Source organism: Hydra viridissima, unplaced genomic scaffold, assembly GCF_058129835.1.
Source record: "Hydra viridissima isolate aposymbiotic clone 2 unplaced genomic scaffold, HvirCarnegie_v1 scaffold_1, whole genome shotgun sequence".
NCBI classification, from domain to species: Eukaryota; Metazoa; Cnidaria; class Hydrozoa; order Anthoathecata; family Hydridae; genus Hydra; species Hydra viridissima.
The window spans coordinates 33,680,288-33,706,563 of NW_028324300.1; the positions used below are offsets into that span (position 1 = coordinate 33,680,288).

Here is a 26,276-nt window from a genome sequence, read left to right on the forward strand (position 1 = left end):
TGTACTGTATCAAAAGAAAGTTTTTAATAATTAATAATTAACTTGATGATTGTTTTAACAAGGTACAAATATTTTTACAGTCTCAGTATTGTTTTTAAGTTTATTAAGTGAAGTAATAATCAGCAAAACAAGATTTATAAAGAGTGAAAAAAATGCCTCGAGCAAGTCTTTTTTGGGAATATTTCATAAAAGACGGTCATGGCAAAGACATTGCTCAATGTAAGTTGTGCCCAGCTCAAATAAGCACAAAACAAAGTTGCACAACAGGGCTAAAATGTCATCTTAAAGGCTTTCACAAATCAACTTTTAATAAAATTGAAAATTTAAACAGAAAAAGAGTTGCAGAAACTACCAGTGAAAATTTGTTGAAGGAATCTTTATAAGTGTCATCAGAGCATGAATCACAGGTTGTTTCCATTCAAGGTGTTAAGAAAATGAAGATGGTTATATCAACATATTGCAAACTGGTTACGAAGTATAATGCCAATGACAAGAGACAACTTTTGGCTGATTTAGAAATGACGAATAATCTTTGCATGGGTAATCTACCATTTGCAGATGTTGCAACAGATGCTTTCAAAGGACTCATGTCATTTCTGCGACCTGAAATAAACATAGTCTCCCACAACTTTTTCTCGAAACAAACTTCCAGTTTTGCATTTTAATATTTAAGAATCAGTGATGAGCATATTAAAAAACGATTTGTCAAATGTTGCTTCAATTGGCTTAACTTCAGATCTATGGTCAAGTCGAAGCAATGATTCATATGCAGCCTTAACTTTGCACTACATTAATTCAAACTTTGAATTAAAATTCTTTTTGCTTGGCTGCAATGCATTTCCAGAGTGGCATATTGGGGACAATATAGCTTCCGAAACTGATGCTATTTTATCAGAAATACCTTTTAATAATGACTGTGAAATGACAGCCGTAACCGACAGTGGAGCCACCATGCTTTTAGGTCAAATCTTTTTTAAAATACTTTTTTCGCAGTGCGCTTATTTCTTTTACTTAAAAGCGTCCAAAATTTTGCTTAAAGTTTAACAAAGTTAGATATTTTACTGAAAAGCGTGCAAAATATTTTTTCTTAAAATAAACTCATTCATTTTATTTTAAATCGAATATTTTAAAATACTATGCACGAATAATAAAAAAACTAATTATTAACTACAGTGTTTTTTTTATTATTAATCTGGAAAGTTAAACGGGCTGTTTTGCGAATATATAATGTTTACCACTGTTTATATATATATATACAGTGCTCGAAGTGGGAAAAAAAAAGGTAATGGGATGGTTTTTAATATTTTCTAATCACCATCCCACCTATCCTAAAATTATAGATTTCGTATTTTGTGTAGATTAAATAAAGGAACTATAAATCCCTAGAGTATTCCTATAGTAAAAAACCTATATTAAAAAAACAACTTGAGGTCCGTTATGTTCTTAAGAGACTGTCACCGTAAAATATTGAGTTGAGTTTCACCTCAAACGTCATTAAGCAATCAAAAAACAATGATATATTTAAACATTTTATTTTTAAACAAGTCTTATTTTTTTGTATTTACCAATTTTTTAAATAATTGAAAAAAAATTCGGTCAGAATATCTTCCAAAATGTTTCACTTTCATTTATAGACTTTAATGTCGGCGCTTCACAATTCCTAAAATTAGCATCACGACGTCCTTTCCCAAACCACTTAATGACATAATCCTTTGGATCGAAATGCGTAATTGGTGGACCTACTAATGAAATGAACATTAAACTCGACACAGTTTTTATTAATAAAGAGTTTCAAGGAAGATAAGATTATATTCATAGTAGAAAAAGAACGCTCACATTCAGCTGTTGAAACAATCAAGGTATTCATAGCAGTTTTCAGAGGCTGAAGATCATTAGGGGTTTTATTACAGTCACCAGTGGAAATGTATTCACGAAACCCTTGGACTGCCGTAATTTCACAAATATTTAAAGTTTTTGCTAATTGTCTAATATCGTTATCTCCAAAGCATGGATCTTGGTCTGCAAACCATTGTGGCTTATCAAAAATTTGTAAATTTTTTATTAAATTATCGTATTTTTCTTTGTTTGGATCATTTTCTTTGTCTTGTAAAGATTTATGCGCAGCTCTAGTTGTAAACATTCTAGAATGAAGATTTTCACTTAGTTTACTAAAAAATTCATTTTGATTAATTTTAGAAACTTTTCCGATCTGTAGTTTGACGCCTTTAAATTCAAACTTTTCTGCTGCAAGCTGCGTTTGCAAATAATATTCACCTGAATTATTTCTCATTGATTGAAATATATGGTATTTTAAGGTGATAAGCCGATGTGCATCAGGTAAAGAAGTTTGCCTATCTTGTAATTTTTTAGAAAGATTTTCTAGTTCTATTAAAGCATCTAGCATTAGCCCCATGTTGAGTATGAAATTGATATCACATAATTTATTTTTAAGACCTGCATATTGGGCTCTATCTCCTCCATTACGCCTTAAATCCAATGAAGATTCATGAAAGTGTTGATACAATGCTGCATAATTATTCCAAACAGCCATCACAGATCGAGCGCTAGACGACACCCATCTAGTGCCTAGAATTCGTCCAATGGAATTTAGTTTTACACTTAAAGCCATAGCAACAGTTTCCAGTTCTTTTTTGTTTTTAGGAGATGCACTGTAAATGGAATATAATTTATCAAAAAAGCTTTTCATGTGACAAATTGGTAAGATATCGCGCACAACATCATTTACTGCTAACTCTAATCGGTGATTGCTACAATGCCATAAAATCAAATTAGGAAACTGATTCAAAAGTAACTGGGCCACGCCTGCCTTTTTGCCAAGCATATTAGAAGCACCATCACATGCAAAAGACACCCAATTACGTAATAAAAAATTGTTGTCAAAACCAAAATCGTGTAAAGCACATATAAAAGATTTTGCAATAGACGAGGCTTCTGTATTTGTTAATTCGATAAGATCAAAATAAATACTATTGACAATATTTATTTCTGGAATGTTCACTCTCAAGCAGATTGACAGAGCAGACTTTTTGCTCATCGTGGTAGATTCGTCTATCATAAACCCTACTTTACTATCGTTATGAAGAATATATTTTACAAGCTTAGTGCGCATTTCATTTGCAATGTGATAAACAATATCAGCGCATGCGTGATCAGATTGTAAAATACGTCCCATGTCTAAACCATTTTCTACCTGTAATAATACTAGTTCTTTCAAATCAGAAAATGGACGATTCCTTTTTGCAATGTGATAAACAGTGCGAAATATGCGGTAGGTAGTTTCGTGCTGATTGATCTGCATTTTTGAACTAAACATCTCTATGGTGTTTTTTTTGGACTGAGAAATAATTTTACAAGCCTTTTCGTGTGCAACTGATAGTTTATGGCTTGAAAGCTTTTTCCTCATTGATTGTTGTTTTTTTTCTTTTGTTTCGCCATACTCCTTAACGTTGCCAAGCGTCCACTCGCTAGCCAATTTTATTCCTTGAGATTTTTCGGCACCTAAATTATTTGCTGACTTACAAACAGAACAACCAAGACCTGTTAATGAAACTGTCAACCAGTCAAATGTTTTTAATTTCTCCTTCCACTGTAAATCAGACCAGTAATCTGGAAAAATACCATCACATTGAGGAAAGGATTGGCAAGTTTCAATACTCGAAAAATCTGTCACTTCTTTATTTATTTCAGTGTCATTTTCCAAATTACTTTTAGAACTATCACTGCTTAACTTTCTTTTCTTTCCGCTTGCTAGCCATTTATCCATATTTATAATAAGTAAATTTTTTTAAAATCATAACATTTAATGTTGAGTAAATCTACTGTGTACTATATTTTATTTCACCAAAAAAAACTCTAATGATACTTTAACGAAAAAAAAAGCCAATATAGCTTTTTGTTGCTTGGTAACTTTTTATTTAAAATACAAAAGAAAAGACGCAATGTTTTATAATCATCGATTTAGTTTTTAAACTTTCTACCGCAAATTTTTAAATAACAGCTGAGACTTTAGTTCATTTAAATTCGCATATTGCCGCAAACTTTAAAATTGTTTTTACAAGTTTATTTATAGGAGGAAAATAAAATAAAATTTCCATTAATTTATTATGTACCGGGATGGCATCCCACCCCAAAATATGCATTAAAAAAGAAGTGGGATGGTTTTCAAAATTTTAAAAGGTAACGGGATGGCATCCCGCCCCATCCCGCCTCACTTCGAGCACTGTATATATATATATATATATATATATATATATATATATATATATATATATATATATATATATATATATATATATATATATATATATATATATCATCTATGTTTCCACATTACTTCATCCAAAAAAATTTCGCGGTGGTGAGCTTCCCTCCGCCAACAAAGAAAGTAATAAACTGTTGCTTTACTGAGCATTCAAAAATTTTTTATAAACCCACAAGTGAAAATGTATATAAAATGTCAAGTCTTATTCTAAGTCAAATTTCTTTTACTGTTTGTCAAACAGTATTTGTTGAATTAATCCATACGATGCCTGCGTGCAAATACTCTGATTAAACTCTCTGCACTTTCTCCCCAAGGTGGTAGTGATACATAACCATGCCCATTGATCTCAATGAAAAATTTGGAGTCTTGCTCGATTTGAGAATATTAGAAAAAATTAATAAAAAAAAACGTAATGTCATTAAAAAAACGTCAATTGTTGAATTATGAGAACTAAAATTATTTTATAATGTCAAATCCATTTTTACTTTATTTTAGGAATGAAAAAATCAACTTTAGTTAGCAGCAACATACCGTGTGCAGCACATCTACTTCATTTAGTGGTAATCGAAAGCTTTAAAGCGGTTAAGGAATTTAAAGATGTATTCAAGGCCTGTAGATTATTGGCAACAAGAATACACAAGTCAGTTGCAAGTCAACAAAGAATTATCAATGCTTGCCAAAATGTACAAGCAAAAAAAATCAATTTTAATAAAATCATTACTTCATGTAAAACCAGATGGAACAGTGGTTTAATGTGCATGAAATCAATTTTGCACCTTAAACAAGGCTTTGACATTATTTTTGCTAGTAATTTAAAAACTGATAACATTTTGAGGGCAATCATCCCGACTCAAGAACAATTTTAAGTAATTTAGAAAATTGTTCCAATTTTAAAAGTGATCAGTGATTTCTCAGAGTGTATTTCTGCATAGAAACGACCCACATGATATCTCATAATTCCTGGCCTATATGATATCCAAGAAAAAGTTAAGGACTTTATTTTGGCCAATGATAAAACAGCAGCTAATTTTGTTTCTAAAATTCTTGCAAATCTCAACAAAAGGTTCCCTGAATGAGGTTCTAATATTACCAATAATTATTCATTGTTGCATTTTTTAGACCCAAAGTTTAAAGGTCATTTATTGTCAAGATTTGGAAAAGAGTGTCAAATAATTAAGCATTTGAAACTAAGTGCAACAGGTGACGATTTATCACTCAATTCAAAACAAACTCTAACTCCATCTCCAGACCAAGAACTTACCCCAGCAGAAAAGCTCCTTTTTGAGATGATGAATCATGACAGTCCACAGCCTGGGATATTGGACTCATCAATATCAAAGCTTTTGATACAGAATTAGATGCTTACAAAAGAGCTATGACATTCTGGAGTGGTGGAGGGTTCATTCACCACAGTTAAAATTACTCTCCAATGTAGCAAACAAGGTTTTATGCATTCCTGCTTCATCTAATTCATCTGAGCGGGTACTTTCACAAGCAGGAAATATTGTCAGTTGCTAAAGAACTCTTCTAAAGTCCGAAACAATGGAAAAGCTTGTATACATTAAAGAAATTATCTCAATAGTAACAATTAAAAAATGGAAAATTAAAGAAGATATTTCAGAGTCTAAAATCGAGGTCTGGAATCCAGACCTCGATTTTAGACTCTGAAATATTTTCTTTAATTTTCAGACCACTTTTTTTTCTGAAATATCTTCTTTAATTTCCAGACCACTTTTTTTTCATACTCCCGAACAATACCGACTATTGTTTACTACCGAATCTTAACAAGAGTTAAAACATATACTACCGTTAGTAATACCGATAAACAATAGTAGACATGCTTAATACCGATGCTCTCGTCACTACCGACTTTTATTATTACCGCGTTCCCTTAGTTTATAGAATATATTTCATTAGTTTTTTGTTGTTTTTTTTTTCTTCATTCAACGACGAGTTAATTTTGTATTTGTTGAATACTTTAGATTTGTTCATATCTTTTTTTATTGAAAAAAAAACAATTAACCTAAGTGAAATGCCGAGAGTTTCCTTACTAAATAGAAATAGAATTGTTTGACACTAACATGGTTGCAGTCATGCCAAAATAGTTAAAAATATTTGATTTTCTTGAAATGCGGTGTTTTTTAAAGATTAGTTAAAAAGGTCAATGAAACCGGCGATGTTGTGGCAAAAAAAGTCTGGTCGATCCAAAAAGTTAAGAAGATGTGATGAACAATTTTTAAAAGTTGCTTTTTTTCGCCATCGTAAAAAGGTCAACGCAAAAGTAGCCAAGACCTAGAAACGGAAACAGGTACCTTAATACATTCTGTAACAGTTAAGAAATCATTGATAAAATCTGGACTCCGAGACTGTGTTACTATAAGAAGATCACTTTTGCGTAAAAGAAATAAGAATAAAAGACTAAATTATGCAAATTATGCAAAGGAACACCAAAACTGGTAAAACCATGATTTGAAAAAGGTGCAAATCGAAGCTTTACTTCCGAAATAGTTTAAAATTATTTGTAAACTCAAAAGAGGAAGGTATACTTCAAACAAGGCAGTGGTTCCCCTCAGAGCCCAGATATAATTATTATTGAGCACGTTTGGAATTAAAAAAGTGGAGAGTAGTTCAAAGAATGTGAACGAGCTGTGGAATGAACCTCAAAAAGAATGGAGCAAAATCCGTAAAATGATTTTATTAAAAAACTCAATGAAAGTGTAATAACCTTATTGATCTTTAATAGCAGCTTTAAGTCAACCACGTACTGCCTCACAAGATTGTAAACTAATAATGATAATAAAAAAAAAGTAAAGTGGAGCAGTGGAGGAAGGAGGAAATCCTTAAGTTATTGGATATATTCAAAAATTTTGTTAAAACTTTGACCTACATCGATGAGTATGCAGAGAAAAACATACGCCTGATTCAGGACTTTATAGGTGGATACAAGTGCGACGATGTGATACAAGTGTGACGCTTTTCAATTACTTTCGTTCTTTTTTTATTGACAAAACAGTATAAGCTTGTTCAAATATCACATACAGAAATTATAGGCCCAGAGAAAAGGAAAGAAAGGAATTCTCCTTAAAAATTCTTGAACTGTTGTGATTTTTTTAGAATGTTACAGAAAGGTGTCGACGTTATATCTATAACCACTAATCTTTAGTATAAATACTCGTGGATTTCTTGGCTAGATAACAATCAAATAAAATGGCTCCTAAAAAGAAAAAACGGAGTAATGATCTTCAAACTTTTGTAATTCAGCACCATCAGAAAGGTGATTCTTAACGGGAAATTGCTCCTAAGATACTACTTCCTCGAGGGACAGTACGTTACATAATTAAAAAATTCAAAGACAAAATGTGTCGGTAATTTATTCGGGCGTGGTCACAAAAGAAAAACAACCGAAACATTGGATCGATTGATAGTAAGCAAAGTTAATTCTGATTAAAATCTACAAGTATTTTAAAGATCGAGGTTGAGACTAGGAAGACTTCATGAAGGTGGGATTTTGGGTCGTGCAGCTCGAAAGAAACCATTAGTTAACAAGGTAAACGAGGTAAACGTCTGAAGTACGCTAAAATAATTTTGAACAAGCTGATTCAGTTTTGGGAAACTGCCATTTAATCCGATGAATCGAAATTTAATCTGTTCTGGTCTGATGGGAAGATAATGGTACGGAGAACACCCAAGGAAGAGTTCGATTCATTATGTACTGTGGCTACGAAAAAAATGTTTATGAAGAAGGCTATTCTCAACGACAAATTGTTCAGGAAACAAAATATTCAAGCTCAGCCATTAGAGAAATTATCAAAAAAATTAAAAAACACGGAATCTCTTTAGGATAAAACTTGAATTGTAAGACCTCCAAAGCTTACAAAAAACAAAGTATTTTAAAAATGTGTTTCTGCGAAATTGGAAAAAAAAACCTCCAGTGAACTGGCCCAAGACATTCAAGCTGCGACTAGTACCAACGTTTCCTCATTTTGCATTCGAAAACTTTTGCTTAAAACTGGGCTAAGTGTGTGTATTGCAGTTCGAAAGCCTTTGTTACATCGTGGAAATAAAAAAAAGAAGATTTAAATATGCAAAACAGCATAATCATTGGATGCAAGAAATGTTAAACGTTGTCCTATACACAGATGAATCAAAATTTGAATTGTTTAGTAGTATATGACGACAGTATGTAAGAAGAAGGATTGGAGAAGTCCACATTTGAACATTACTGGACATATTTTGGATTATTTGAATAAAAAAAAAGGCCGAATGTAACCCCAAAAAGGTCAAAGAATGTATCCGAATATTAAAGATAAAGTGGGCCAATATTCCTCAAAATTCCATTAAAAATTGATACAAATCAATTCCCAGGAGATTCGCTTCAGTCATCAATGCAAAAGGCGAACATACGAAGTATCAGTTGTTTTTTCTTTTTGTACCATGTTCAATTAAATTATTTCTGGTGGAGTAAGAGAGTATCTATTTCTAGATACTTTTGCTTGTAACATATGTGTCTATAAACCTGATTTTTTTTTTACTTCATAAATCCTTCTTATTTTTAAGAAAAAATCAAAAATAATTGTAAAATTATGGTGGAATAAAACTTATTCACAGTAATATACATCTAATCCAGGCCTGTGGGGAAAGGGGGTCGGAGAGACAGATGTTTTTATTCCAACTTCCCTCTCATTCCCCTCCAAAAATACCGGGATCTGTTTCTGACTCTTACAATCAAAATTTATGAAAAGTAAATTACTCTGAATAACAATTGTATAACGATTTTATGGAAAATCAAGCATAGTTCGAGGAATCAGTAAAGAAAGTCATTGTCCAAAAATTAACTTTCTACATCAACAAGCAGTAGAAACAAAAGTAAAAAAGTTAAAACTTGCCATCTGGCATCGATTTGTAAATGAATTGCGTATTGTTGCGATATGTTTAGTAAAACCTTTCTTTTGCTTAAGTGTTAGGGGAGGATGGGAAGGAGAGAGCCAAGGGGTGAATCGTTGATCCAACAGTTAAAACGGGAAATTAAAAAGACTCAAAATTTTCACCAAGCACTTACATACAAATTGTCCACTTTTTTTCTGTGCAAAAATAAATTTTTTGTATTTTTTGAAACTTCTTTAATGAGCATACCGGCTGTTTTGAGACATTAAATAGTGGTTGAAAATTTACTAATAAACAATGCAGTTTTTAGAACAAAGTATTTTACGTGCATAAACCACGTACTTATTTCACATTTAATGTTTTAATCCAGTTGCACAGCTTGGGGAGGAATGAGACATTCCTTCACACTAGTCAAATGTAGTAGGTTTAGGTTGAAAATTTGATTACTTAAAAATTTTAGTTTCCTGATATTAAAGAATGGTAAACTGACTGATCTATGAAGAGAACGAATTATTTGGCGTACATCCTGACTAGAAAACCAACTTTTAGGGAATTGGGGCAAATTTCCCCCCTCCCAAAGGAAAATTGTGACATACAATTTTTTTTTCAACTTTTTTAAACAGTAAGAAAATTAATTAATAGAATTTGTAGAAAAAATTATTTGGTCCTTATGAAAAATATATATATGTATATATATATATATGTGTATATATATATATATATATATATATATGTGTATATATATATATATATATATATATATATATATATATATATATATATATATATATATATATATATATATATATATATATATATATATATATATATATATATATACATATTCACTTACATATCACTAGCATAATTAATATAAGTGACATGCCTTATAAACATAGAGATCATTTATCATCTCGCAAGATTATTTGTGCTTGTTGTGGCAAAAAAAATTTTAAATGTTCTATGTTGGAACCTGGAACTCAGTTCCTAAATCTGGTTCAAATGTGTGCAAATAGTAACTACAATCCAGATCTACTTTCTAGCCCAACAGGTTTATGTTCAAGTTGCAAGGTTTACTTATACTCTGCCAAAAAAGGAGAGTCATTATCTATTGTAACTTTAGAAAATTGGTTGCTCACGTCTGAGAGAATTAGATTACTTCCAAGATTTAAAGGTAAATATGTATTCCATATTTCTCTGAAATATATATATATATATATATATATATATATATATATATATATATATATATATATACATATGTGTATATATATATATATATATATATATATACATATGTATATATATATATATAGGTGATGCAGAGTCAACCTGTGATTGTCCACTATGTGTTATGTCCAGAGATAAATCCAAAGAGGTAAACCTTAAGGTAATGTATAACTTTTAATGTAAACATAGTAACAAACGTTTGAAAATCAACTTTCATAAAATATAAGTTGTAATTTACTTATTCAATTTGAAAATTGATTGAGTTACCATTAATGATAACTTATAAAGTATAAAAAATTATTTCTTAGGATGTTTTAAGTGTTTATTTAAATGAACCTGAGATATCAAATGAAGTTATTAAAAAGATTTGCTTTAACTGTTATCAAAGAATTGGAGTTGGAATTCGACATTCCTGTAGTAAGAAAGATACTGTGGAGAACCTAAGAATGTTGTTGATCTCAAAAGGTATTAGAATAAATAAATTATAGTCTGTATAAAAGTTCTTATTAAATCTTATGACAAGTTTTAAATGTTAAATTTTAGGTTTAAAAACAGTAGAACAAGTCCTCTCCAAATCTCTAAAAGAAATCCAACAAGTTCAAAACATTCAGTTGGGGGAAACTGTAAAATTGTCGACAGGTAGGACTCCGTTAAGTTTACAGATAGGAAAGAAGAGGACAATGAAAACAATATCAAGTCAAACTTTCTATAGTATAAAAAGAAAGCACGATCTATCAGATTCTACAATAAATTCAATTGCAATGGATTGCAGAAAAGATTTGGGTAGATTGGGAGTGGAAGCTAACACTTCAAAGAAAATAAAGATATGGTCATCTAGTCTTGATGATTATTACGCAGTAGAAAAAGTGGAGTTTACAGCTAAGAAAAAAAGTTGGTAATAAAAAAATCCTGCATACTGTAATTAAAGATTTTGTGTATGTGAAAGATTCCAAATCACTTGTTGAACATATTTGCACTGTTAGGGGACTAGAAGAAGATAAAGTTATTATTCGTGTTGGAATAGATGGAGGTCAAGGATCCTTAAAATTTGTTATGAATGTTTTTAATATAGAAACAGATATTGACTGTCGAGAAAACAAAAATACTGGTGTTAAGAAAGTTGTGGTATTGGCATTTGTCAAAAATGTTACTGAAAATCATGCAAACCTTCAGATAATTATTGAGAAAATAATGTTCAACAGACTTAAGTTCTACTTAGCAGCAGATCTTAAACTGCTAAATATAATTTTAGGCTTATCAGGACATGGAGGAAAATACTCTTGTTTATATTGCAATGGTGAAAAGTTAAATCTGGGAGAACTGAGAACTTTCAATAAGTTAAAGTTGCTGTATACAAGCTTTGCTGAAAATGAATCTAAGAAATGTTCTATGCAAATCTACAAAAATGTTATTCATCCATGTCTGCTTGATGTAGCTGGAGACACATATGTACTTGATGTAGTTCCTCCACCAGAACTTCATTTGTTGATGAAGATTGTTACAGAGATTTCTAATGTTTTATGTGAAGAACCTGAAATTGCTGTATGGCTAAGTAACCATGGAATAATTTGGCATGGATATAATGGAGGTGGGTTGGATGGTAGAAATGCTAACAAAATTCAGAAGCTTCTGCCTGATTTGGAACAACATATTTTTGACCATTATCCTTCTTATAATCCAGTTGTTGAACTGTTAAAATCATTTTCTATAGGTAATTTATACACACATCTCACACACAAACACACACACACACATATTTGTGTATGAACTATTTTTTCAATTTAAAACATAACTTTAAATTATATGGTTAAATTTCAACGTTAACCATGACATTTTAGTTGTCGATAAGTGCTTTGGTATGAAACTTCATGAGGGTTACGCAGATGCCATTGCAATGTATGTTAAGAAGTTAAAGGTAAATTAAAATTTGAAAATAATTTTTAAGAAAAGTTTGAAAAAAGAAATTTTAGGAAAGTAATTATTGAATATGATGTAGAAATAAACATGGAAACAATTCTTATTTATAAATATTAAGTCATAGGCTTATAAGTATTAATATAAATATTAAGTCACTAGCTATTTATTTTTTTTACTTTTGATTTAGGAAACTGAACTTTATGTTAAAATTAACTTTAACCACAATCTCTCAATGGGGTGGAAAGGTCATATTATTGAACACGCCTCATTATTTTCTTAAACAATATTAAAATGCCATTAGGTATATTTGCTGAGCAATGTTCCAAATCTGTTCATCACAACATGCTGAAAACTCTGAGTAGATTCGCAACATCTGAATCCAGATCAAACCATGGAGAACTACTGACAAGAGCAGTGGTTGAATACTCAAGCAATAGAGTTTCATATAAATCAATGATTGGAAAGTCTGTGAAATAGTCTGTGAAAAATTTGTAAAATCCATAAGTTTATTAGATTTCCCTATTATAATACGATTACTTATCTTTTATATAAAATTGTATGTCTTGTAAATGATACTTTTTGTATTATATTCTGTATAATATTTGTTATTTTAGTACTTAATAAATTCATTTATAAATCATGTTGCTTTATCTATAAGTTTATCCTTAAGCCTAATTTTGTTTGAGTTTGATTCTCAATTTTTCATGGACTTTCTTATTTTAATATATTCTAGTTACATTTTATTATGTCTTAGATATTATAATTGTATTAAATTATACATATTTGTTATTTTAATACTCTATAAATCTATTTAAAAATCATTTAGATTTGCAATTTATGACTTTTTTTATATTTTAACAAGTAAAAACTAAAATATTTTTTGAAGAAATATATAATAATTTTAAAATATTCCCCAAAAATATTTTTAAAAATTTGGGGAGGGGGAAAATTTGCCCAAATACCCTAAAAAGTTGACTTTTTCGTTAGGATGTACGCCAAACAATTCGTTCTCTTCATAGATCAGTCAGTTAACCATTCCTTAATATCATGAAACTAAAATTTTTGAAGTAATCAAATTTTCAACCTAAATCTACTACATTTGACTAGTGTTCACGGGTAGGATTGAACCGCGGGTCACTAATACTTCACATTAAAAAAGTTTTGACTTCAGCGTAAAAACATTTTTTACATTTGACTTTTATATCTTAGTATATCATTAGAAAACTCGGGTGCAACATTACATTTATTTTTACCATATATTATGCCTCGAGTCTATAAAAGAACCACTTCGAAAGCAAAAACTTCCAGTAAAGATATGAAAGATGCATTACATTTAATCCACAAAGGAAAAAGTATTGGAGAAACTGCAATAACTTCCAAAATACCCAATCCAACGCTTCGTCGTTATTGGAAAAATTTTTGATGAAAATACAAGTTTTACCCCGAATTATTATACTAAAAGAGTATTTACAGACAAGCAGGAATTAGAATTAAAGGAATATATTTTGACTTGTTCAAGAATGTTCTATGGCCTTCCAATTAAAGAATGTCGGTGTATAGCTTTGAGATGGCAACCATTATCAAAATTAGTATTCCACAGAGGTGGCCCAAAGACTCAATGGCAGGTATTGATTGGATGAATAATTTTAGAAAGAGACATCCAGATTTGTCTCTTAGAACACCTGAAGGATGTTCTCTCTCTAGGGCAACATCATTTAATGTCCATAATGTAAATACATTTTTTGATAAATTAAAAGAACTTTTTGCTAGATCACCAGCATTTGCAAATGAAACTCGGATTTTTAACCTTGATGAAACTGGAACTATTACCGTGCAGAACCCACAAAAGGTATGCTAATCTTCAATAGTAAGTATACTTTTTATGACATATTTATTTCTTACATAAAACATCTAAATATTTAGGTTTTTGCAAAGAAAGGTGTGAAGAGTGTCTGCAAAGTCACAAGTGCTGAAAGAGGAACCCTTGTCACAACATGTATAATAATCAGTGCTTCTGGACAATATCCTTCACCAGTAATTATTTTTCCAAGAGTGCATTTAAAGGAGCATATGTTGTCAGGAGCTCCTTCTGGATCTCTCGGACTCGCATGTAAAACAGGCTGGATGAACGGCGAACTTTTTTTAGATGTTATGAATCACTTTATCAAGTTCTCGTCTAGTACGACAGAAAATCCATCATTATTAATATATAACAATTTCAAAGCGCACTTATCTGTAGCAGTGTTAAATTTAGCAAAGGAGCATGGAGTGACCATTTTGACATTACCGCCTCATTCCACGCAAAAGTTACAATCACTTGATGTGGGAGTTATGGGACCATTTAAAACTGCATACAATGCAGCAATTGATTTATGGATGCTCCACAATCCTGGAAAGACATTTACAATTTACCAAGTGGGTGCATCTGTAGGGCTTGCTTTTCTGAAAGCCATAACACTTTCTGACCTTGTAGCTGCTTTTAAAAAGGTATATTTCTTTATGACAGGAACGTGTTTACAGATATCGATTTTATGTGCAGCTCAGTGACAAACAAAACTTTTGATGTCTATAATACTTGCATAAAAAATCACGTAAGCATTACTTCTGATAATTTTTTTAACCATCATGTTTCATCAAATGCAGACCCCACTACCTCTACTACTAGATATATTAATAATGCCATCTCCGCTAACTATAGAGATAAACAAACTAGTCACCAATGATAAAATGGTTGATCTGTCTACATCATCAGATTCATTTATCAGCCCTAAACAATTCAGAGTTTTTCTTAAATCTGGAGAAAAAAACAGTAAAAGAAAGGAAAGGAAGAAGGGTCGCTCTATGATTGCCACAGACACTTCTGAGAGAGATCGGATCGAGAAAAGGCTCTTCAATAAAAAGTTAGTCAAACTTACAAAAGAATTAAAAGCAAATTTAGAGAATATTAACAAAAAGTTACTTAAAAAAGACGATTCTGTATTGGAATATTTGATAATCACAAATGAGAAAGGTTTAATAATCCTAGAAGATGATTTGTGTGCTTGTGATGTATATCCTAAAGAAGATGACTTTGTATTGGTTAAATTTGGAACAACAAAAGAAAATTTATTTTATTTTGGAAAGGTTTTATGTTGAAAACTCTGTAAAAGTAGAAGTTACAATTAGTTTTCTTCGGAAAAAAGGTGATTTTTTTTAAGATGCCTAATTCACCAGATATTGTGACTATCCCTAGAATGGATATTAAATTATTGCTACCTCGGCCAACTTTTTCTGGAACAAGTAAAAGGCAGCATTGCCATTACAAATTTGAGGTTTTGTTTTACTATATCAGTATTTGCTACCCAGTAAACACGCTTTAGTTGGTCCAACTGACGGGCCAGTATTGGCTATAGTTGGCTAACTGTTGGCATTTCTTGCCAACCATTAACCGATTGTGTACCGGGTGTTTTTGAATCGTAAAAGTTTCCCGTAAGTTTTATAAATGTATTTTAATAATTAGTCGCATGGTCTAAGTGAAGCTTTTTATCATTTCTTTTCTTTCAAACGCTTTTTTTACCCCTTAATTAAACTTTTAAACTCAAACTCTCCTACACCTCTTAATATAACCGTTACGCTGGTAAGTACAAATATTTTACAGGCGCTACTGCAGTTTCTCCCCTCCCTTTTTTTATTTTTGATTATGATAGAGAATTTTATGCTGATTCAGAAAAATATAAAAACATGGACCTAAAAATCAACGGAAAGTACTCTAATTCGAAGTCAAAGTTGAAAAAAATCCCACCAAAAACCCTAATATTCGCCATTTTTTTTCAAAACGCTTTCATTTTTAACGAAAATTAGTTACCGTTACATTGCGAAATAAAAAGACCTGGTTTCCATTAGGCTTTGCACTATTATTTTAAAGTATTATAACGAAAGTGGAGTAGGTACAAATGGCGGGGCGGGGCGGATCAGCGGAGCGGATCATTCAAGTGACACGGCACTTTTAATAGTTAAATTTCTGCTAACGAATTCAACCTGAACAAACATATTGCTAAATTTTTTTATGATGACTTTTTAGTAAATGGCTGTGCCTGTTTTGATAGGTAGCATAAAGCACCTTAAAATAGAGGTTATTGCAAATCTTATCGCCAAGAGCAATAATGAAGATAGAACAACTACACTCAACAATCCTAAGGCAGGCGAAGTTTATGTCATACAAGTGAATCATGAAAAAGGTTAGGCAGCAATATTTCAGTGCACTTGTATAGTATTTGTATTTTTAAAATATATTTGTATACTAAAATAGTATAATGTAGTAAATAGCATAGTTTTTGGATTATACTAGTAAAAATCAATTACGATGCCTAAAGTAAAGTTAGACTTTAAAGAAGTTATACCTGTAATCTACAATGTAGACTGTAGCCTACATGTAGTCTACAAGACTGTATATAGCTTTGTTTCTTTTAATATGTTTAAAGTAAAATCTAACATTACTTAGGCATAGTTTATCCTTTACTTAAGGCTATGCTATAGTAAAGCAAGATATCTTATTAATAAATATGTAAGGACTTCTAAATGTCATTTAATATTATATTGAATATTTTCAAGATGTCATTTAATATGCAACATATTTTTGAAGCTAAAATTGTCTTTCCTATTATAATTTATTTGAAGATTTATTTATTATTGTAAAATGGCTCCATAACAAACTTACATGCTTGTGTCTATTTTATATTATGTCAGTGTAAGACATGCTATAGAAAATAATCTGCAGGTTTTTAAATGACCTTTTTTATACATGCTGTTTAAAAGTATCTGTGTTATGATTTTAAAATGTGAGCACCAATGTGCTTTGATTGTACTTGCCTAAAAACAATCAAAAATTAAAACAATATAGTAGCTGCTATATTATTAAAAATATTATTATAATTTAGTAGTAGTATATAAAATGTGTATTATTATTATAATTATAATTTATTAGTAGTATATATAATTTAGTAGTAGTATATAAAATATGATTTAGTAGTAGTATATAAAGTGAGTTTCTAATTCACTCGCTGTTAACACATAGCTATGTGTTAACAGCGAGTGAATTAGAAACTCACTTTGACAACTCACTTTTGATAATATAGGTATATATTAATAAAAAGAATAAAAAATTTAAACAAAAACTACTTAGAAGACTTAAGACCAAAAGTAATTTTTGTTTAAATTTTTTATACTTTTTATTAGTATTAAAAAATTTTATTACTATTAAAACTCATTAAGTTAATTTTTTTAATGCTAAATATTTGTCTAATTTGTTCTTGAAACTGTTTACATTTGTTGGCAATGTTGGGGTGTTAGCCAGGAATATATTTTATGATAAACAGAAATATATCTATAGTCCCAGTTCGAAGCCCTCATGTAACCCAAACTTCTAGCCCTAAAATGGGTGAGACATATTTTCAAAGTTATAACTTTTCAAAACTTTTTTATAAAATTAAACTTATAATTTTGCAATGAAAATGAAATTATAATATTTTTTCTTTTTTTGATAGAGAATTATCTTTAACTCAGATAAGACTAAATTTTTTTCGGGGAATCCTTATCGCAAAAATCTAGATCTTCCTATATTTATGAACAGTAATGTACTGAATGAGTCATCTACCCTTTGACTTCTAGGATCAAATCTTACTTCTGATCTTAACCATCTGCTAAGGTTGTATCTCTTTACCATGCTTGCTACTTTATTACTCCTGATTCTATTCTTTATCTCTGTAAATCTCTATTAGTTATAGTACCAAAAAAACATAGAACTTACATCAATGAGGACCTCAAAGGTATTATTAATTAGTATGAGTAGTCAACAAAAAGTTCAATAACATTGTTGGTTTATCAATAAACGCAGATTAATTACTACCTAGGTAGCAATAAATTTATGTTTATTGCTGATAATAAAGTTAGATTAAGGTATTAGTTAACTTTATTATCAATCTTAATTAATATATTGTCAATATCATTATTCAATTTATTTTAGATATTATTACATATATGTTCAACATAAATATTATTTATTAATATGTTATCGTTCTAACTATATTATCAATCTAAATTTATTACTATATCAATCTTAATCATTCCACTAAAGCATCAAATTTTGCCATGTTTAAATTGACTATTTGCTTGCTTAATCGTTTATCTTAAAATAAATAACTTTTATGACAAATGCCCTGATGTTACTATGTAGCTTAACATGAGTGCAGTTTTTGCCCTCATGCTATGCACATTTTGTGACATAAGGGCAGATTCGTAAGATGAGAACATTCTGTGTAACTTAATATTGTTACGCAGGCAAAATATTGTAACATGAGGGCAAAATTTGTAGCGCCAGAGCTAGGCAAATCGTAAAATGAGGCCAACTAAGATTTCTACTACTACTATACTACTACTACTACTACCACTACCACTACCACTACCACTACTACTACTAAAAAAAAAAAAGAGGTATTGAATTTTGGAAACTTTAAACCCATTGGGAATTCTACAGTATACTCGGTGCCATTTGGCTAATGATTAAGCTAGCTAACACCCTGAATATGTTCCATAAATTTTCTGTTTTGTTTGTAAGGAATTTGTACCTTGGTATAAACTTGGTTTGTTCTCAGCTGTATTTTTTATTATTACCTCTGCATATTTTGAACTTTGTTTGTTTGCTTATATTTTTGCTCTTTTTACTCAACAATTTTGGTTGTCCTGATTACTGTCACTTAATTTATATGATGTGAAGTTGTTCTCCATGTATAAAGCAATTTCAATAATTCCAGCAATTTCCACCTTTTTGCCTGCCATATCTATTTTTATTTTATACTGTGGAACCTACTAACTATACAATTGATGAGTTGTTAAATCATGCTCTTTTTAGTTCACAAAAAAGTTTAAATTCTCCTTATTTGTTACCAAGTGATGTTGCATGTAAATATTGTGGTTGTTTATTGTATATGCAATGTATATGTGTGTGTATATATAAATATATATTATTATTATTATTTTTTTTTTTTTAGACGATTGGCGGGCAGATGGGTATAGGTGGAAGCAAAATGGTTCCAGTAAAATTCCTCGGGCTTTGCCACTTTACACAAAGATCCATTTTGCCACAGTTATACCAACAGGAATTTCAAATGATTTCCAGAAGTTTGTGTACTGTGACCTGAGTCGGACAGATCTTGTTGTTATCCATTACATCAGTAACCACAACCTTGCAGTTTTAGTTCCTCATGGTAAATATATCTTGCATTTTGATAATGGTTTTTGTTTTTCTTTTAAAAGTTTTACGTAAGTTTACTACTAAATAAAACCTACTTTAAATAAAATCTTTTAATAATATATTTAATTAAAATTCATGTTGTGTAGCCCCCTCTCTTTTTCATTCCAAACATTGCTTTGAGTTTTTTTTACACTGTCAAGTAACATTTTGTTTTTAAGCAATAAACATTCACTCTGGCCGATGACAACAGTAGACGGATTACCTGATATAAATCGGCGGATCACGTTTTTTTTTTGTAGAACAATCATTAAACTTTACAGAGTTTCACCAACTCTTCACATAAATAAGTGATAAAGCGTTAGAAGAAAAGTTAAATACAACTGAGAAAAGATGTAAACGCGAAGACTCTTAAATGATAAAGCGATAATAAGAAAAGTTAAAAACAACGATCAGAAAAGATACCCACAAGATGACTCGTCCACTCTTCACATCAATAAATGATAAAGCAAAAAGAATTAAGTTAAAAACAACAACCGAGAAAAGACGTAAACATGAAGACTCATCAACCTGCCATATAAATAAATGAAAAGATATCGCAACAGGAAAACAAGCAAAAACTATAAAAGCTCAAAAAAAAGAAAGAATCTAGGAAGTTGGAGTTTTTGTTAGAAGAAGAGATTTAAAGAGGATTTTAAGAGAAAAGAATTTTTAAGAGATTTAAAGAGGATTTTTAAAAAGAAAAAAAGAATTTTGTGATAAGAAGAGTATTTTGATGAATAAGCAGTTTAATAAGCAGTTGAATAAAAGAATTTCAAGTAAGATTTTGTTTTTAAGCAATAAACATTCACTCTGGCCGATGACAACAGTAGGCGGATCACCTGATATAAATCGGCGGATCACGTTTTTTTTTTGTAGAACAATCATTTAACTTTACAGAATTTCATTTAAACAATAAAAATATTAGGCGAATCACTTAATATAAATTGGCGGATCACTTCGTTTTTTGGTAGAACTACCATTAAAATTAAAGGAGTTTGATTCAAATAATCAAAATATTAGGCGGATCACTTGATATAAGTTGGCGGATCACCTTGTTTTTTTGTAAAACAATCATTAAAATTGAAGGAGTTCGATTCAAATAATCAAAATATTAGGCGGATCACTTGATATAAGTTGGCGGATCACCTTGTTTTTTTGTAAAACAATCATTAAAATTGAAGGAGTTCGATTCAAACAATCATAATATTAGGCGGATCACTTGATATAAGTTGGCGGATCACCTTGTTTTTTTGTAAAACAATCGTTAAAATTAAAGGAGTTCGATTCAAATAATCAAAATATTTGGCGGATCACTTGATATAAGTTGGCGGATCACCTTGTTTTTTTGTAAAACAATCGTTAAAATTGAAGGAGTTCGATTCAAACAATCATAATATTAGGCGGATCACTTGATATAAGTTGGCGGATCACCTTGTTTTTTTGTAAAACAATCATTAAAATTGAAGGAGTTCGATTCAAACAATCATAATATTAGGCGGATCACTTGATATAAGTTGGCGGATCACCTTGTTTTTTTGTAAAACAATCGTTAAAATTAAAGGAGTTCGATTCAAATAATCAAAATATTTGGCGGATCACTTGATATAAGTTGGCGGATCACCTTGTTTTTTTGTAAAACAATCGTTAAAATTGAAGGAGTTCGATTCAAACAATCATAATATTAGGCGGATCACTTGATATAAGTTGGCGGATCACCTTGTTTTTTTGTAAAACTATCATTAAAATTAAAGGAGTTCGATTCAAACAATTATAATATTAGGCGGATCACTTGATATAAATTGGCGGATCACCTTGTTTTTTTGTTAAACAATCATTAAAATTAAAGGAGTTTGATTCAAATAATCAAAATATTAGGCGGATCACTTGATATAAGTTGGCGGATCACCTTGTTTTTTTGTAAAACAATCATTAAAATTGAAGGAGTTCGATTCAAACAATCATAATATTAGGCGGATCACTTGATATAAGTTGGCGGATCACCTTGTTTTTTTGTAAAACAATCGTTAAAATTGAAGGAGTTCGATTCAAACAATCATAATATTAGGCGGATCACTTGATATAAGTTGGCGGATCGCCTTGTTTTTTTGTAAAACTATCATTAAAATTAAAGGAGTTCGATTCAAACAATTATAATATTAGGCGGATCACTTGATATAAATTGGCGGATCACCTTGTTTTTTTGTTAAACAATCATTAAAATTAAAGGAGTTTGATTCAAATAATCAAAATATTAGGCGGATCACTTGATATAAGTTGGCGGATTACTTGATACAAATTGGCGGATCACGTTGTTTTTTGAGTTCATAAAATTTATAAAATATTATAAACTTATATACTTTTTTTTGTCGTTTAATAAAATTGTAATATGCAAGTTCCTTCGAAATATTTTATCGTTAGTGAATTTAAACTATATCTGAATCGTTTTTTTTTAATGAAATATAACTCGCTTTAGTAACGTTTAAATGATCCGCCCCGCCGTTTGTACCGTTTAAATGATCCGCCCCGCTGATCCGCTCCGCCCCGCCGATTGTACCTACTCACGAAAGTGTAATAAACGAAATGAAATTAATGGAAGATTTCAAATAAAAGTTGAACGTAAAATGTTTGAGGCCAGTAATACCTAATTACTGACCTCAAACTTACATAAACACTTAAAATTAGTAAGTTTAAGTATTATAAATTAATATTATTGATTAATTTAATGATACAGGATAGATTTTAGCTTTTTATATAAAAAATATCAAGTGTCCGGAAACTTTTGGCCTGCAGTGCATATATATATGTATATATATATATATATATATATATATATATATATATATATATATATATATATATATATATATATATATATATATATATATATATATATATATATATATATATATATATAGACACACACACACACACACACACACACACACACACACACACACACACACACACACACACACAGGGTGTCTGCCAGTTCAGAGGAAATCAGGGAAAAGTCAGGGAAATCAGATATCTGCAAAAAATCTAGGAAATTAGGTTGAATTTTAGAAAAATCAGGGAAAATGGCTCTTCATCAAACTTACATAACTTAAATAAGTTGTATATAGTACATGTAATATAAAAGTTTATTTGGCAAATAGTTTTATGAACTTCTCTTGCATCAAGCGAATCTTGAATCTTCACATGCAAAAATGTAAACAATAATACAACCCATATTAAATGTATCAATACTTGATACATTTATTGTGGGTTGTATTATTGTTTACATTTTTGCAGTTGAAGAGCATTTTTCTAAACGACTCTAGGTCAATTTTTGTGAAATTGAATTTGGGTAACTTTAAATTAAATCAAGGAAAACAGATAGAAGATCAGGAAAATATGAGGAAAAAGTCAGGGAAATCCACCTTAAAATATTGGCAGACATCCTGTATATAACATGCATGCGTAAAAGTTGTTATATTCTAATATATATGTTATAGTAAAATAATTTATATGTATGTATTTTGTATATATTGCATAAATATATGCCATATATACAATATTGACATAATATATGCAGTATATGAATAAATGGTATATGCAATTGAATATACAATATGGCATATACATTTCATATTAAGCATATATGACATTTATATTATATTATATATATATGTGTGTGTGTGTGTGTGTGTGTGTATACATATTCATATAATGCATATAATTATAGCATTTTATTAAAAGGGACATCGACTTCTAAAAACTATGAGAAAACTGTTCAAAATTTTGGGGATCAGGAAAGAAAGGTTTTGGATAAACTATTTGTTTTTTTGTTTTTTTTTTGTTTTACTACTTGTTATACATTGTATATGTGTTACGCCTACATATATTGATTATGATGCTGACATGTATTGACAAAAGAAAGCTATTTATATTTTTTGTAAAAAAAAAATTGTGTTTTAATTAAAGTCATAAATGGATGAAGGCTTTAAAAAAATACATATTTCATGTTACAAAAATACACATTTCTACTTTGTTATGCAGATAAAGGTTTTAAATAACGCTCTTTCCCGTGACCTTAATAACACAACACAAAAATGTGCTAGAAAACCATTTTTACAGCAATCAATTTACCTACAGGGATAAATAACATGAATATTTAAAACTTTAACTCCAAATATTTGAGTTCCATAACACCTTCATCCATGTATGTCTTCAATTTAATAACTAGATTGTGTTTTTGAAACCAGTTTTCCAATAAGATTTAAATGCAATGAAATATTATTTAATTATTTAAGTATGTTTATAGAGAAGTTAGCAGCTTTGGAGTTAAGATTAACAGAACTGTAGCAAAAAAATAAGTTTTTAGAAGTTGAAAGTTTTTTGGATAATGAAGACATTGTTGTTCCCCCTGGCCTTCCAATGGAAAGTGAGGAAGATTTGGAGAGGATTAACCTTATGCTACAGATGAAATCTGAGATGGCTCTCTATGTAATTTGAAATTATTTTCTATATTATAATGTTTGCAGCAGTCTACAGGTTGCGTTTAAACTAGTAATTATTATTTTATAAGATCAAAGATAAGTTTTTTTATAAGTCTTATAATTGTAATTTATCAAAGGTAATTTAATAATACCTTAGTTATATTATACCGCATTACATTTTCATTTACCTTTGAAAAAATAATTTAAATAAAAAAAGTTGTAATATGTAGCATTATTTGTTTTTAGGTCAAATATCTGCGTTCTATTGGCGGTAAAGTTGAACGTCTAAAATACATATGACGTGTGTTGGGAGCCATGTTTTCTAAAAATTTTAGCATTTTATGTAATCTAAACGGATCTTCAAGTAAGATGATAGCTACTGGAATGGGCAAGATTAAGTTGCGATGTTATCATTTTGTGTTAAAGTGCTTACTATGTAAGTATTACTAGTTATGTAAATTTTTAGTCTATAAAAGTCAACTGTATTATTATATTTACAAAAATATGTTTACAACACTAAGAAAGAATGTTATATTATATGTTATATAATATATATGATATGTTAGTACTTATGACAATTACCAGTGTTGTCATTAGTTGTGAATTTGTAAGATATTATATTCTCCCTTGGTGACTTGAACTTATCAATGCCGTATTTGATTCTTAACTAGAGATGTTAATTGCCAATGTAAACCATGATTTATTAGTATTCAACTATATGATTCTTAAAGAGCATATAGAAGTTTTTCTTGAACCTATAAGCTAATTGCTCTCAGTTATCATATGCACATATTTTTAAAACTGCCAACCAGTTAATGTAATTCTCGATTTGCAAAGTATACGTATAAGAACTAAAAAATAACTTAAAAATAATTTATATTTAAACAAAAAGTAAATTGAGTTTTTAAATTTATTTTCATTTTATTCTTTTAGCATTCTTTTAAATTTATTTTCATTTATTCTTTTCAGTATCTTAATTCCAAGGATAAAGATATTTACCCGATCGTTTCAAGATGGTTTCAGGGCGCAATTGATCAAGGAGATGGGCGAATAAATAGACGAAAAGCAAGGTTATAAAAAATCAGTTGCAGTTAATCAATGAAAAGAATATTTAGTTATTTTTTTCTTTTGCAAATTTATAAAAGTTTATTTATCTTGATTTTATTTATAATTCTAATTTTTCTTAATTATTATTGATAATTATCTAATAAATCGCCACGTTTTTAAATACTAGCGTTTTAAAATATTGTTTTTAATTAAAGCTGCCAATGTTAATTTCAAACCTTTAATAATATTAACTACAATAATAGAATATTTTTAGTTTTTTATTTGTAAATATTTTTCTTTAATGATCTGGAAATAAAAGTGTAATGATAAAAAATTTGTCCATTTAGTGTATTCAACTAAGTTATCTATAAATAATACAATATTTTATGTGGACAGTAGTACTTTTTGACTGGTAAAATCTGATATACAAACAATCACTATTAAATAGAAAATTAAATATTAAAAAGCAAAGTTATACTTTGTTATTAAGCAATATTCAAAACATGATTCATAACTTTTGCACTTTCAATTTAAGCGCAAAAGCAAATTTAAAAAATCGCGAAAAAAAATCATATAGTTGGGCCGGTAATGGTACCAACTGTCAGCCAACTGTTTTATTACTGTTGGGCCGTTAATGGCAACCAATAGTTTAAAAACAGTTGGCTAAGTGTTGGTAAAAACGTTACGTTTTTTTCACGGTACCAACTAAATAGCCGACTTGGCTCAACTGTAGCTAATAGTTGGTTATTAGGATCGGGCCAACTACTTACCAACTGTTCGATGTTTACTGGGTAGTTAAAGAAAATATCTAATTTTAGTTTTCTAGTAATCAAATGTAATGGCTTACTCCTACCATTTGCTTGGTTCACTCCTACCCATTCATGGGTAGGAGTGAACCAATAGCAACACCTGCGTTATTGTTCAAGTTATTAAAAACCTGAAGATGTTTTGATATTTCATGTATTACTATTAGAAACCTAATACATTAGGCTACCTTGGGCTCCTTATACTTTTTCCACTATTAGTTTTCTTGATATAATCGATTTAAAAAAAAGTGGCTCACTCTTTTGTTTTTAAACTTCTTCGAAAAAGAATTATCTCAGAAATTGAATTATGTCACCCTACTGTTTTTTACCGTGGACTCATCCTTAAGTTGCAATTGGATAAATTT

The 26,276-nt window shown here is 29.8% G+C and overlaps 1 protein-coding gene, 1 long non-coding RNA gene and 3 pseudogenes across 7 annotated transcripts; 4 read left to right on the top strand and 1 right to left on the bottom strand.

Moving 5' to 3' along the window:
• Positions 1 to 1,596: 1,596 nt before the first annotated feature.
• Positions 1,597 to 3,889, bottom strand: LOC149894653 (E3 SUMO-protein ligase KIAA1586-like; annotated as a pseudogene).
• Positions 3,890 to 10,033: 6,144 nt separating this feature from the next.
• Positions 10,034 to 12,950, top strand: LOC145192261 (uncharacterized; annotated as a pseudogene). Its single transcript, XR_016453361.1, has 6 exons — positions 10,034 to 10,340; positions 10,483 to 10,556; positions 10,705 to 10,861; positions 10,940 to 12,107; positions 12,235 to 12,311; positions 12,501 to 12,950. The product of XR_016453361.1 is annotated as an uncharacterized LOC145192261 (transcript).
• A 529-nt stretch (positions 12,951 to 13,479) lies between these two features.
• Positions 13,480 to 15,672, top strand: LOC149894654 (uncharacterized; annotated as a pseudogene). The gene is made up of 3 exons (XR_016449826.1): positions 13,480 to 14,162; positions 14,237 to 14,972; positions 15,004 to 15,672. The product of XR_016449826.1 is annotated as an uncharacterized LOC149894654 (transcript).
• Positions 15,673 to 15,696: 24 nt separating this feature from the next.
• On the top strand, positions 15,697 to 25,297 carry LOC149894655 (uncharacterized). The gene is made up of 5 exons (XR_016445215.1): positions 15,697 to 15,929; positions 23,319 to 23,380; positions 23,884 to 24,065; positions 24,305 to 24,494; positions 25,028 to 25,297. It is a non-coding gene; the product is annotated as an uncharacterized LOC149894655 (long non-coding RNA).
• Positions 16,233 to 20,546, top strand: LOC149894656 (uncharacterized). Of its 4 annotated transcripts, none has more exons than XM_090067497.1 (3): positions 16,233 to 16,530; positions 19,339 to 19,554; positions 19,760 to 20,289. In XM_090067497.1, exons 1-3 carry the CDS (start codon positions 16,377 to 16,379, stop codon positions 19,783 to 19,785), a joined length of 396 nt encoding a protein of 131 aa, XP_089923623.1. In that variant the 5' UTR covers positions 16,233 to 16,376; the 3' UTR covers positions 19,786 to 20,289. The 4 variants fall into 4 exon arrangements, with proteins under 4 accessions (XP_089923623.1, XP_089923629.1, XP_089923616.1 ...); XM_090067503.1 differs by lacking the exon at positions 19,760 to 20,289 and adding an exon at positions 20,376 to 20,546 and having other exon boundaries at positions 16,249 to 16,530; XM_090067490.1 differs by having other exon boundaries at positions 16,249 to 16,530; positions 19,841 to 20,289.
• Positions 25,298 to 26,276: the final 979 nt, after the last annotated feature.

What these genes read in the sequence shown, in the direction of transcription:
- LOC149894656 (XM_090067486.1), top strand. Translation starts at nt 16,377, where the DNA reads ATGGCTGTGCCTGTTTTGATAGGTAGCATAAAGCACCTTAAAATAGAG. An exon ending in ACAAGTGAATCATGAAAAAG is followed by an intron (nt 16,531 to 19,338) that starts GTTAGGCAGCAA and finishes TTTTTTTTTTAG; the next exon opens with ACGATTGGCGGGCAGATGGG.